Below are 14296 nucleotides of genomic sequence, written 5' to 3' on the forward strand. Positions count from 1 at the left end.
TCTTGCTGGAGAACTCTTGGTTAAGTCTTCCAATAATGCTCTAGGAAGGCCCCGGTCTCATTTACCTATCCCTCTCCCCCTACCTCAACTCTAGTATGTCTCCTGCATCCACTTAATTTCCAAATTCAGAATGAAGCAGGGAACATTAAAAAGAGCATTTTCCCACTGGTTTTTTATTATTTGGTTTATTAAACCAGCCAAGTGCTGACTCTGGATTTCTTTGGAGGAGAAGGGCGGGAGAGAGCATCTTTCTGGACAGGGATTCTAAAGATGAGTCAACAATGCAACAGATCCTTGGCCTGCAAACGAAAGCAATGTTTTCCCAGGTTTGGAACATTCACAGCCTTGGTCAAATACTGGTATTGTTATCAAGAGTAACAACAAAAGCCTTCACTAAGAATACAGTGATATGCAAGAGGTATTATTTTTTCTCCCCACTCCTTATTTATTCATTAAAATATTGAGATCCCATCCTATTTTCAACAGTGTGGCTTATGGTAAAACCAACTGAAAACAATAATCTCTAGTGGTAATATTAAAAGATTAAAAATATATCAAACCATCCGTTAAAAACCAGATACATTAAAATGGTTTAAACAATTTGATATATAGTAGAGTCTCACTTATCCAACACTCGCTTATCCAACATTCTGGATTATCCAACACATTTTTGTAGTCAATGTTTTCAATACATCGTGATATTTTGGTGCTAAATTCGTAAATACAGTAATTACTACATAACATTACTATGTATTGAACTACTTTTTCTGTCAAATTTGTTGTATAACATGATGTTTTGGTGCTTAATTTGTAAAATCATAACCTAATTTGAGGTTTAATAGGCTTTTCCTTAATCCCTCCATATTATCCAACATATTCGCTTTTCCAACATTCTGCCGGCCCGTTTACATTGGATAAGTGAGACTCTACTGTAATACCAATTTTAATATAATGCCAACTCTAGCAAATGTGCTAAGAATAAAATCAATTAGGCCTAGAGAAAGCCAAGCTTTGATTTGTCGCTGAAATGATATCAGCTTTAGCACTACCTGAGGCTCTAAGGCAGGCATGGGCAAACTTTGGCCCTCCAGGTGTTTTGGACTTCAACTCCCACAATTTCTAACAGTCAGTAAGAAATTGTGGGAGTTGAAGTCCAAAACACCTGGAGGGCCAATGTTTACCTATGCCTGCTCTGAGGAAATTCCACAACTGGGATGCCACAAGAAAAAGAACCTCTCCCACATCCTACTATAGAATAGCTTCCCTACTGATAGAAAACAGAGGAGTATGCCACCATCAGACTCTATTGGTGGACAGTCATAGAAAGAGACATTATTTTGTTGTTGTTGAATGCAGTCAAGGAAATTTTGACTGATGGTAACTCCATGAATGAGAGACCTCTACTATCCTCCACATTCCTGCTTGGGTATTGCAGACACAGAGATGTGGCTTAATTGAGCTTCTTCTGCCTAGAATATGGTCTTCTCCTTTTCTTACTTTGTTCCACCTTATCGCCCATTGTTATGGAAGTTTTCACAGTCACCAGGTTGGACTAGATCCCAGAGGCCATCTAGTCCAACCCCTCTGTAGTGTAGGAATAAGCAGTTCCAAGACTATTTCATTATCAAACAGCCCTTATAGTTAAAAACTGAATATTATAGTAAAAAGATAAAGGTTTTCCCCTGACGTTAAGTCCAATCGTGACCGACTCTGGGGGTTGGTGCTCATCTCCATTTCTAAGCCGAAGAGCCGGCGTTGTCCGTAGACACCTCCAAGGTCATGTGGCCGGCCTGACTGCATGGAGCGCCGTTACCTTCCCGCTGCAGCGGTACCTATTGATCTACTCAGATCTGCATGTTTTCGAACTGCTAGGTTGGCAAGAGCTGGGGCTAACAGCGGGCGCTCATTCCGCTCCCGGGATTTGAACCTGGGACCTTTCGGTCTGCAAATTCAGCAGTTCAGCGCTTTAACACACTGTGCCACCACCAGGGGCCCGTTTATTATATTATATTATATTATATTAATCAATATATCAAATCAATATATCAAGATGTGGGCAGAAGAAAGCCAGTGAAATGACATTCCTAACCTATTAAAAGAAAGTTCCTGGCAGTCCATTGTCAATCAAATTGTATAAACATTGTCTCGCCTTCTTTCACTTCCTCCAAGAAACCCCGGCTTTCTCAATCTGACAATTTGTCTTCTATTATCTACTAGCTTAGCTACCTGGTAATGCCTAGGTTATTTGAAAAAGGCATTGTTAGTTTTTGGATGTTATACAATATCAGTTTGGTCATATGTTACACTATTTCTTAGAAAAAACTCAGTCTTTGCTTTTGTTTTTTATGAATGCCCTCATTAGAAAATGCATAAGGATGTCAGTGAACTACAATTCCCAGAAATCTTTGGCCACTCACCCCAAACTCCGCCAGTATCCACAGTTGGCCATGTTGGGTCTGTGTGCCAAGTTTTGTCCAGATATGTTGTTGGCTAGGTTCAATGCTCTCTGGATAAGGGTAAACTACAACTCCCAGATTCCAAGATCAACTCTCTCCACACTCCACCAGTATGCAAACTTGTTCATGTTGGGTCTGTGTGCCACGTTTGGTCCAGAACTATCATTGGTGGGGTTCAGAAGGCTCACAGGATACAGGTGAACTATAACTCCCAGAGTTCAAGGTCAATCACCCACAAAGTCCACCAGTATTCCCAGTTGGCCATGTTGAATTTGTGTGCCAGGTTTGGTCCAGATCCATCATCTGCTGGGTTCAGTGTTCTCTGAATATAGGTGAACTATAACTCTAGGATGTCAAGGTCAATCACCCCCAAACCCCACCAGTATGCAAAGTTGACTGTGCTGGGTCTTTGTGCCAAGTTAGTTCCAGGTGCATCGTTGGTGGAGTTCAGAGTGCGCTTCGATTGCAGGTGAATTATACATCCCAGTCCCTACAACCCCTATAAATCATGGTGAATTCTCCCCAAACCTAGGATGTTCAGTTGCTGTGTGCTATAGAAAAGAATAGGAAAGGGCTAAGGGAGAGGCAGTGGGTGGGGTCATGCAAATTCCACACCAATGGAGAGAGAAAGGAATACTGGGATGTGGAGCCCACTGTAACCTGCAATGTCCTTGGAAGGAGGGCTTTGGTGGCTCCTCAGCACTGGGAGTTGTCGCTGATTGTGTAAATGGACACCTCCGCCACATAGACAGGTACAGATTTTCACTTTTATTACGTGTACAGAAGATAATCACCAGCCCATGTCCATCCATGGACCAGTCTTACATAAATCCCAGATAGAACTACTAGGCCAACTGAAGGAAGCAAGGTAAAGTCTCAGTCTTCCGTCCCTTGCCTCATATGCCCAGTTTGTGACCCCAAAGTATTCCTCGTCCCACCTTTCCGGGCCTGGTTTAACCCTCTGAGGAAGTAAATGCCCCCAAAGTAATCACCTCTGTCTGACCCCTGAAGTTGAGAACAGAGGTGCTTAACACTCCCTCCCTAAAACCTGAGATGCCGACCCTATGATGAATGGCACTCAGCTGTTAGCCCAGGATAAATAAAGGTTAGTAACTGGAGAGGCTGCCCAGGGAAAGGACTGGCATTAAATCCTCACTCTCAAGAGTGTACACACACAAACGAGCACACACTTGCCCATTAACATGAAGAGGTCCTGCTTCCATTGCAGACACAAACCACACTGTGAGGCATATGCACACTTTTCACGTTAACTGTCTTGCACAGTTAATATGTGCAATGGCATAACCGAGGCTCTGGCAGTAGTGGTCAATAACAGCCAAACAAAAACAGTGTTTCCAGACCAAGTCAAAATGAATTGAGGTCCTTGGACTGTTTACTTTTAGATACTGTGAGGCCTGAGTTCGGATTTAGACACATAATACACATAATAAAAGGGAAATATGTGTATGTGGCAAAGGTGTCCACTTACACAGACAGCCTCCTGCCTCCACAAACAGGCTATAGTTCCCACTGAGCAGGAGACACTCATAGTGCTCCCTACACTGACATGAAGGTTATAGTGAGTGCCATGAACACGTAGCCCAAACTCTGCCGGTGTTCCCCACAAACACCATTCTGCCCCCCACCCAAGTGAAGTCTTTCATGCGGGGACCATTTCATCCTAGATGTTCTGTTTTTCCTCCAGAATGGACATCCCAGGGTTCCTTAATTTGCATGACCCTGCCCACTGCCTCTCCCTTAACCCTTTTCCTACCCTTTCCTATGGCACACAGTTAACAGAGGAATTGATTAGCAACTGAACAAGAGGTTTGGGGAGAATTCACTATGATTCACAGAAGTTGCACTTGACCTACATCCAGAGAGCATTGTTAACACAACCAACAATGCATCTGGACCAAACTTGTCATGGATAATGGGACTTGCAGTACCTTCGCTGATACTGTGACCCCCACCAACAACGGACTAGGACCAAACTTGGCACAGAGAAGTCCCATGACCAACTGACCATAATGAAGGGGTTTACAGGAATGATTTTGGGAGTTGTAGTTCATCTACATCCAGATAGCACTAAATGCAGCTGGTGTCAGATCGGGACCAAACTTGGCACACAGACCCAACATGTCCAACTGTGCATACAGGCCTGGTCTGGGGGTGACTGACCTCGGATCTGGGAGTTGTAGTTCACTTGCATCCAGAGAGCATTCTGAAACCACCCGATGATGGATCTGGACCAAACTTGGCACACAGACCCAACATGGCCAACTGTGTATACCAGGGGTCCCCAAACTAAGGCCCGGGGGCCGGATGCGGCCCATCGAAGCCATTTATCTGGTCCCCACGGCACAAGGGCAGAAGGGGGTTGGGCTAAATGACCTAAGGGGTCTCTTCTTCTCTTACAACCATTATTATTATTATTATTATTATTATTATTATTATTATTATTATTATTATTATTATTATTTATTAACATTGAGGCTGGGTGGCCATCTGTCAGGGATGCTTTGCTTGTGCTTTTGGTGCACAGAGGCAGAAGGGGGTTGGACTAAATGGTCCAAGGGGTCTCTTCCAACCCTCTTTATTATTATTATTATTATTATTATTATTATTATTATTATTATTATTTTATTATGACACAGCAAACAAGATAGATATGCTGGATTTCATATCACAAAATCACGTGTCGAACACTTCCCAAGTGTCTAGGACTGTGTGATGTATTTTCGGATGATGTGTGCAGATCCCAGAAGGGTGGCCTTTTGCAGATGGCAGATCGTAATTTTGTCAATGTCTATTGTTTCCAAATGCCAGCTGAGATCTTTTGGCACAGCACCCAATGTGCCCATCACCACCGGGACCACCTGCACTGGTTTCTGCCAGAGTCTTTGAAGTTCAATCTTGAGGTCCTGATAGCGGCTGAGTTTTTCCTGTTGTTTTTCGTCAATGCGACTGTCACCTGGGATGGTAACATCAGTGTTCCAAACCTTTTTCTTTTCCACAACTGTGATGTCTGGTGTGTTGTGTTCCGGAACTTTGTCAGTCTGGATTCGGAAGTCCCACAGTATCTTTGCGTGCTCATTTTCCAATACTTTTGCAGGTTTGTGATCCCACCAGTTCTTTGCTGCTGGAAGGTGGTACTTGAGGCATAAGTTCCAATGAATCATTTGGGCCATGTAGTTGTGCCTCTGTTTGTAGTCTGTCTGTGCAATTTTCTTACAGCAGCTGAGGAGATGATCAATGGTTTCGTCGGTTTCCTTACACAGTCTGCATTTTGGGTCATCAGCTGATTTTTCGATCTTGCCCTTAATTGCAATTGTTCTGATGGCTTGCTCCTGGGCTGCAAGGATCAGGCCTTCTCTCTCCTTCTTCAGGGCCCCATTCGTGAGCCAGAGCCAGGTCTTCTCCTTATCAGCTTTTCCTTCAATTTTGTCAAGGAACTTTCCATGCAATGTTTTGTTGTGCCAGCTGTCAGCTCTAGTTTGCAGTGCGGTTTTCTTGTACTGGTTTTTTGTCTGCTGTGCTATGAGGAGTTTCTGATTTTTGACTTCAATCAAAGCAGGTTCTTCACTTTGCTTTACATATATTCTGCCATTATTATTATTATTATTATTATTATTATTATTATTATTATTATTATTTATTGCTCGGTGACCAACTATAGTCCGGCCTTCCAATGGTCCGAAGGATCGTGAACTGGCCCCTTGCTTAAAAAGTTTGGGGACCCCTGGTGTATACTGTCAGGGTTTGGGGATGATTGCCCTGGGAATCTGGGAGTTGTGGTTCACCCTTATCCAGACAGCACTGAACCAAGCCAATGACGGATCTGGACCAAACTTCAATGATATTACCTAACATCCCAAAACAAACAATGCCTTCTTTGAATAACCCGGGCACCGCCGGGTCCCCAAGCTAGTATCAAATAAACATGATGAGTAGTTTTAACCAGTTCCTTAGCCGTTGACTGCCCAATGAGACCCTCCATGGTCAAAAGCTTTGGTAAACACTGGAGACAGATTATAATAGCTCCTATCAGAACGCCACATGCAAACAGCCAGCCAAGCCCTACCTAGCTGACCGACTTTGGAAAGAATATGCTAGAGCGACCAGACATCTGATCCAAGACTCAGGGACTTTTTCCCCTTCATAGGTCTTGTCTCTATATGGAGGAGAGGGGAGGAATGGGGTCTAATCCAATCTCCTCCCCGCCTCTAAACTCGGCAGACGCCACCTGTTCCCAGGCAGTTTGATGGCGAATGTCCCAAACCGACAACAGAACTGATCTCTAATTTTAGACCCTGCTGAGTTTGGTCAAGGGAGAAAGAGGAAAGGCCGTACTCCACTGTGTGCCTCCCAAAAGAGGTCGAGAGCAGCTTTGCGATATCTTCAGGGTCTAAAACTTTGGCCCTCCCTCCAGGTGTTTGGGACTTCAACTCCCACCATTCCTAACAGCCTCAGGCCCCTTCCTTTTCCCCCTCAGCCGCTTAAGCGGCTGAGGGGGAAAAGGAAAGGGCCTGAGGCTGTTAGGAATGGTGGGAGTTGAAGTCCAAAACACCTAGAGGGAGGGCCAAAGTTTGTCCATGCCTGGTCTAACACCTACAGAACTTTGCTCCCCCATTAGAAATCCTTTCAAAGACTTTCTTAAAATCAGACAGCAGCTGAGAAAGAAAGGAGCAGTGAAAGAGGAATCTCACGGGAAAGTTGTGGGACTGATTGTAGGAACATAAGGAGCAACGGCACTGAGAAACAAGTGGAAGGCTTTGCAGCTCACACAAAGGTGTCGGGAGTGATCAAAGTCACCTGTTCATCTGTATCTGACAACACACCTTGGCACAACTGTGCACACATCTGACTTTATATTGAGATCAATGCCTGGATGTCCCAACTCTGTTTTTTGCCTCTCCAAAAACTCCCCCCAATAAGTTTGGAAATTGAATTTTATTTATTTACTCTACTTCTATCCTGTCCTTCTCATCCCTGAAGGGGGACTCAAGGCAGCTTATAAACTATTACTTATTTATTATTTATTATTTATTTACACCCCGAAGGGGACTCAGGGCGGATCACATTATGTGCATATAGGGCAAACATTCAATGCCCATAAACACATCGAACAGAGACAGACAGACACAGAGGCAATTTAACCTTCTCCTGAGGGGATATTCGATTCTGGCCACAAGGGGGAGCAGCTGCTTCATCATCCACTCTGATGGCACTTCCTCATTCCAATGTTGTAAATTAGTTAAATTAGCCTCCCCGCTTTTATAAGTGGTACCTTATTTCCTACTTGATAGATGCAACTATCTTTCGGGTTGCTAGATCAGCAATGAGCATGGGCTATATTTTATTTTTAATTGGCGGGTGCTCACTCCGCCACGGGCTGGCCTCGAACTCATGACCTCATGGTCAGAGTGATTTATTGCAGCAGCTGCTCAACAGCCTGCGCCACAGGCCGGCCCCCCTGTCTGCCAGATTCAGACAGTAACAATAAAACACAGTATTATAAAACTATAAAAACATATGCATATCAATTATAATCTTTCAAATCATTAAAACATATAAAAGGTCTAGCACAAGCTGAGCTTTAGAATGTTAAACCAATTGCTTTCGCCGTTCTTATACGGGTTCCATGATACTCATGGGTCATATTTATCCCTAAAGGCTTGCTTAAATAGCCAAGTCTTAAGATTTTCCCTAAAGCTTAAAAGTGAGGGGGCTGTTCTGATGTCACTGGGGAGGGAGTTCCACTGCCACGGGGCCACCACCGAGAAGGCCCTGTCTCTTGGGTTGGACTAGATGGCCCATGAGGTTGGGTTGGACTAGATGGCCCATGAGGTCTCTTCCAACTCTACTATTCTATGATTCTATGATTCTATGATTCTTGTCCCCTTGTGATGAGACTGAGACCAAGAGCAGGGCCTCCCCAGAAGATCTTAACAATTGCACTGGATCGTAAAGTGAGATACGTTTGGACAGGTAAGATGTATTCAAGGTTGTGGAGAACAAGCCCTATGAGGAGCGGCTGAAAGAGCTGGGCATGTTTAGCCTGCACAAGAGAAGGCTGAGAGGAGACATGATGAGGGCCTTGTATAAATATGTGGGGGGAAGTCATAGGGAGGAGGGCGCAGGCTTGTTTTCTGCTGCCCTGGAGACTAGGATGCAGAACAATGGCTTCAAATGCCAGGAGATTCCATCTGAACATCAGGAAAAACTTCCTCCCTGTGAGAGAGAGCTGTCCAGCAGTGGAACTCTCTGCCTCGGAATGTGGTGGAGGCTCCTTCTTTGGAGGCTTTTCAGCAGAGGCCGGGTGGCCATCTGTCAGGGGTGCTTTGAATGCGATTTTCCTGCTTCTTGGCAGAAAGGGGTTGGACTGGGTGGCCCACAAGGTCTCTTCCAACTCTAGGATTCCATGATTCGCTTTTTTCTGCTTCTCCTCCCTTTCCTCCCCTCTTTCCCACCTTCCTCCTTCCTTGCCACCTTTTCACCTTCCTTTCCCCTCCTAACCTAATTCCTCCTTTTTCTCCTTTTCTTCTTTTTCTGTTTTTCCCTCCTGCCCTCCAGTTTCTTGTTCCTTCCCTGTTGTTTCTCTTCCTTCTTCCTTTCCCCTCCCTGTCCTTTTTCCCTCTTTCCTTTCCACCTGTTTTCCTCCTCCTCCTTCCTTCTCTCCTGCCCTCCAATCCCTCTCCTGTCCTTACCACCTTTTGTGCCTTTCTCCTTCCCTCCTGCCTCCTCTCTCTCCCTCTCCTTCTCTCTCTCTCCCATTCATTCCCTCCTGTTTCCTTCCCGACTCACGGTCCGGACGAACTGGACGTCGTCCTCTCCTTCTCCGCCTCCTTCGGCCATGGCTGGGCTGGGCGGCTGGGCGATGGATGGAAGGAGAGCAGCCCGGTGGGGAGGTTGCTTCGCCGCCGGAGGGAAGAAGGGAGGGAGGGAGGGAGGGAGGCAGAGACACTCCGCCTGGGCGTCCCGGCTCAGGCAGCAGCAGCAGCGGCAGGCAGGAGAGCTCCGCCCCCGAGGAGGGACGAGGAGGCTGAGCCGGGCGAGGAGACAACCTGGCAAAGAGAAAGGAATGGCTTATGGCAGGGTCCTCAAACTTTGGAAGCAGAAGGCCAGACCACAGTCCTTCAGACCAGGGGTCCCCAAACTAAGGCCCGGGGGCCAGATGCGGCCCTCCAAGGTCATTGACATGGCCCCCGCCCTCAGTTTTAGACTTAGGCTCAGGCTCACCCAAAGTCTGAAATGACTTGAAGGCACACAATTTATTTTATTTATTTACAGTATTTATATTCCGCCCTTCTCACCCCGAAGGGGACTCAAGGCGGATCACATTATGTACATATAGGGCAAACATTCAATGCCCATAAACACATCGAACTGAGACAGAGACAACAGACAGACAGACACAGAGGCAATTTAACCTTCTCCTGAGGGGATGTTCGATTCTGGCCACGGGGGGAGCAGCTGCTTCATCATCCACTCTGGGGCCCCCAGATGGCGTAGTGGACTAAGTGACTTGAAGGTTGGGTTGCTGACCTGAAAGCTGCCAGGTTCGAATCCCACCTGGGGAGAGTGTGGATGAGCTCCCTCTATCAGCTCCAGCTCCATGCGGGGACATGAGAGAAGCCTCCCACAAGGATGGTAAAAACATCAAAAACATCCGGGCGTCCCCTGGGCAACGTCCTTGCAGACGGTCAATTCTCTCACTCCAGAAGCAACTCCGGTTGCTCCTGACACGAAAAAAAAAATCATCCACTCTGATGGCACTTCCTCACTTCCTCATTCCAACGTTGTAAATTAGTTAAACTTGCCTCCCCACTTTTATAAGTGGTACCTTATTTCCTACTTGATACCCTGTTTCCCCTAAAATAAGACATCCCCAGAAAATAAGACCTAGTAGAGGTTTTGCTGAATTGCTAAATATAAGGCCTCCCCCGAAAGTAAGACCTAGCAAAGTTTTTCTTTGGAAGCATGCCCAACGAACAGAACACCAGAGCATGCAGGATCGGTAAATGTACCTGCCATAGAGTGTTGTACATGGAAATATTGGTAGTAACAAGAAATTCTTGATAGGATTCACAGTTCATCTGGTTATGCTGGTTTGTGATGACAACTATGGTACAGTACATAATAAATGTTCATTTTTTTGTTCAACAATAAATATGAATTCTTCATGGAAAAATAAGACATCCCCTGAAAATAAGACCCAGCGCATCTTTGGGAGCAAAAATTAATATAAGACAATGTCTTATTTTCGGGGAAACACGGTAGCTGCGCCTGGCCACGCGTTGCTGTGGCGAAGTATGGTGGTATGGGAAATAAAGTATTGAGGAATTGGTGGTAGTTAAGGTAAAGGTGCCGGCCTGTTTATGTTGGATAAGTGAGACTGTACTGTATATTTATAATCTTATATTATCTGCTTAGAACTGGAATATATGAGGCCCCTTCTACACAGCTGAATAAAATGCACACTGAAGTGGATTATATAGCAGTGTGGAGTCAAGATAATCCAGTTGAAAGCAGATAATATAAGATTCTAAATGGGTTATATAGCTGTGTGGAATGGCCTTGAGTCTACACTGCCATTTTTTTTTCTTTTCCAAGCAAGAGCTTAAGAATACGCTGCCACTGAGCATGCACAAAGTATCCCCAAGTCACTACTAAACATTACTTAGAACAGTGGTTCCCAACCTCTTTTGAACCAGGGGCCACTCTCCAACATTAGTACCAATAATAATAATAATAATAATAATAATCTTTATTTCTACCCCACCACCATCTCCCAAAAGGGACTCGGTGCGGCTTACAAAGCACTCGTAATGTATCAATACATACAGTGCAATTAATACAGATACATCAATACATCAATAGGAAAACAGAGTTCACATTATCAATACATAACTATCTTCTTCTTCTTTATTTGTTCAGTCATTTTCGACTCTTCATGACCTCATGAACCAGTCCACGCCAGAGCTCCCTGTTGGCCATCACTGCCCTCAGCTCCTTCAAGGTCGAGCCAGTCACTTCAAGGATACATAACAATACCACAGTAAAATCAATCAACCCTAAAATACACATCAATAAAATGTTATGGTTATTATAGGCATAAAATGAATAATGACCAACTAGTCATATAAAGTGCTTCCAGTGAGAAAACCATTGGGTCTACTATTTGAATCTTTTGGGCTCTATATCTACTGGAAAGCTTGCTTAAAAAGCCAAGTTTTTAGGTTGAACCAAAAACCAAAAGAGTTACAAATCAGTTTTTGGTCAACTTTAGATTCGGTTTGGTTATTTGGGGTGCTGATTAAGAAAATTGCATTGGATAAACTACATCAGCTCTAGTTTCTGATACAGAACATATACCATCCAATGGTCGCCATCTGCTCACTCACAAAAAACCAGATTTAATAATCTAGAGCTGATGTGGTCCATCTAATGCAATTTTCTGAATCAGCACCCCAAAATAACTAAAAATGAAGACACCAAGGCACCCCGCTTCCAGGCGCCACATAGAACAGCTCCGCTCAGGGAAGGGAGGAGGAGGAGAAGCAGCAGTCAGGAGGCTTGTTGAGTCTTTCTTGGGTACTCAGCCTCTCCCCTCCAGATATCCCCGTTGCCTCAGCACTATAAGAGGGTTTCGCAAGACCAGTCACTCTCGTTGCAATGATGTAGTAACAGTGAGGCCGAGGACCATATTTCAATTCTTGGGGACCACAGGTTGGGAACCACTGACCTAGAAGAATCCCTCACCTTATGCGACTGTGGAGCAGAACAAACAACTCACCATCTGTATGCTTGCTTACAATGCCCTGCCTCATGCACAGAGGAAGAATGGTTTAAAGCTACAGACAATGAAGTTGCTGTTGCCTGTTGTTGGTCTAAAACTATTTAGCTGCTTGTGATCCCTTTTTATCAGTTTAAAACTTATTTATGCTATGCTTTTGACATGAAATAAAGTTTGAAGGGTGGAAATCTGTCAGAGGTACTTTGCTTGTGCTTTGTGCATGACAGGGGGTTGGACTAGACGGCCCATGTGGTCTCTTCCAACTCTATTAATCTATGATTCTATGAAATAACTAGCTGTGCCCGGCCACGCGTTGCTGTGGCGTTGTCTGGTGGTGTTGGTGAGAAATTGTTGAGGTAATGGTAGTATTGAATGTGTGTTGTATGGTTGTCTTTATGTTTAGTATGCATTTGGTTGTTTGTGTACTGTGAAAGTGGTGACAATAGAGGGGGTCTATGTGTGGAGCTTAGCTTTCTAACTGGCAGCAATTGGATAAAAACAATTATTCCTCTCCCTCTAATTAGGACTTTATTTTTCTTTTATTTTTGTTGTATCAACCTAGAGGCGTGGATGATGGGTTGTGTTGTCAAATTTCGAGGTTGGGGGGCCTGTAGTTTTGTTGTTTTGTCCCTGCCCTGATGCCATCACTCTTTTATATATATAGATGTGTTCTTATGTGCCTTCAAATTAATTCTCGAAACCCCAATTTTCTCCTTTTTATGGCAAGATTTCTTCACGGACATTGCCTCCCTCTCAACTGAGAGAGTAGAACTTACCTAAAGTCACCCATTGGGTTTCCTTGGATGAATTTGGATCCTGGTCTCCTAGGTTCCACCGCAAGCTGCGCTATGTTGTGCTAGCTTTCCAGATCCTGGCCCACAGCCAGCAGTAGAGAATTTCAACTGGCATCTTAAAAAATTCCAAGGAAACTCCCAATTCCCCAGTTCTGAGAAGTGTTCATTTTGGGAAACACCAAAGAGGAAGGTTATGATGAGACACATGCACACAGCCATCGTTTTGAGAGCAGCAGCCGATGCATCACTTGTGAAACCAAACAAGACCAAAAACAGCTAGCAGAAGAATGTTTTTTTTTTCTTTCCCTCTTTTTCAATTCTGCAGAGTCATCCCGGTGGCAGAGCAGGAAACAGCAGCACAAATCAAAGCAATGGGGTGATTTTGGCATCTCTTCCAAGATTTCTCAGATGAAAACGGTAATACATGAGGCCAGACAACGTCAGAGTGTCATCAAGATGGTCTCAGTTATGAAGAAGAGACAAGCCAGGAGAGGCTGCAGCAGTTTGCTTTTGTCTGAGCAGACTGGACTCAGGCAGAAGATTCAGTCCTTGAGACTCCCATTAATTCAGCATACATTGCTTTTCCACATGGAGCTGTTTGCAGCAATTTAAGTAAGATGTAGAGCAGGGGTCCCCAAACTAAGGCCCGGGGCCACATGCGGCCCATCCAAGCCATTTATCCGGCCCCCGCAGCACCGGCGCCCTCCTCCTCCTTAACCTGGTGCGTGCCTTCCAAAGCTTTGCTTATTTATAATGGCATTTTAATTATTATTTAATTAATTATTAATTATTAAGGGGTGTTTTGCTAGTGTTTTTGGTGCACAAAAGCAGAAGGGGGTTAGACTAAATAGCACAAGGGGTCTCTTCCAACTCTCTTTGTTGTTGTTGTTGTTGTTGTTGTTATTGGCACAAAGACATAGTATAACACAGGAAATGAGATCTATATGCTGGATTTCAAATCACAAAATCACAAGTCGAATGTTTCCCAAGCGTTTAGAGCTCTGTGATATTATTATTATTATTATTATTATTATTATTATTATTATTATTATTAACAACATTGAGGCTGGGTGGCCATCTGTCAGGGGTGCTTTGTTTGTGCTTTTGGTGCACAAAGGCTGAAGGGGTTGAACTAAATGGCCCAAGGGGTTTCTTCCAACCCCCTTTATTATTTTGATGATGATGATGATGATGATTAACATTGAGGCTGTATTTGTTCCCATTTTGTTTTTTACTTCCAAATAAGA

The 14296-nt window shown here is 44.4% G+C and overlaps 1 protein-coding gene across 14 annotated transcripts in view; it reads right to left on the minus strand.

The window, feature by feature from the left end:
- ryr1 (ryanodine receptor 1) overlaps nt 1–9478 on the minus strand; it is a 178284-nt gene extending 168806 nt beyond the window's left edge. For all 14 annotated transcript variants that reach the window (XM_062962718.1, XM_062962727.1, XM_062962723.1 and 11 more), the window contains exon 1: nt 9264–9478. In XM_062962718.1, the coding sequence (XP_062818788.1) occupies nt 9264–9314 (51 nt within the window). In that variant the 5' untranslated portion in view covers nt 9315–9478. The remainder of the gene's footprint in view (nt 1–9263) is intronic.
- Between the last annotated feature and the right edge of the window lie 4818 nt (nt 9479–14296).

Source organism: Anolis carolinensis, unplaced genomic scaffold (assembly GCF_035594765.1).
Source record: "Anolis carolinensis isolate JA03-04 unplaced genomic scaffold, rAnoCar3.1.pri scaffold_10, whole genome shotgun sequence".
Lineage (NCBI taxonomy): Eukaryota > Metazoa > Chordata > Lepidosauria > Squamata > Dactyloidae > Anolis > Anolis carolinensis.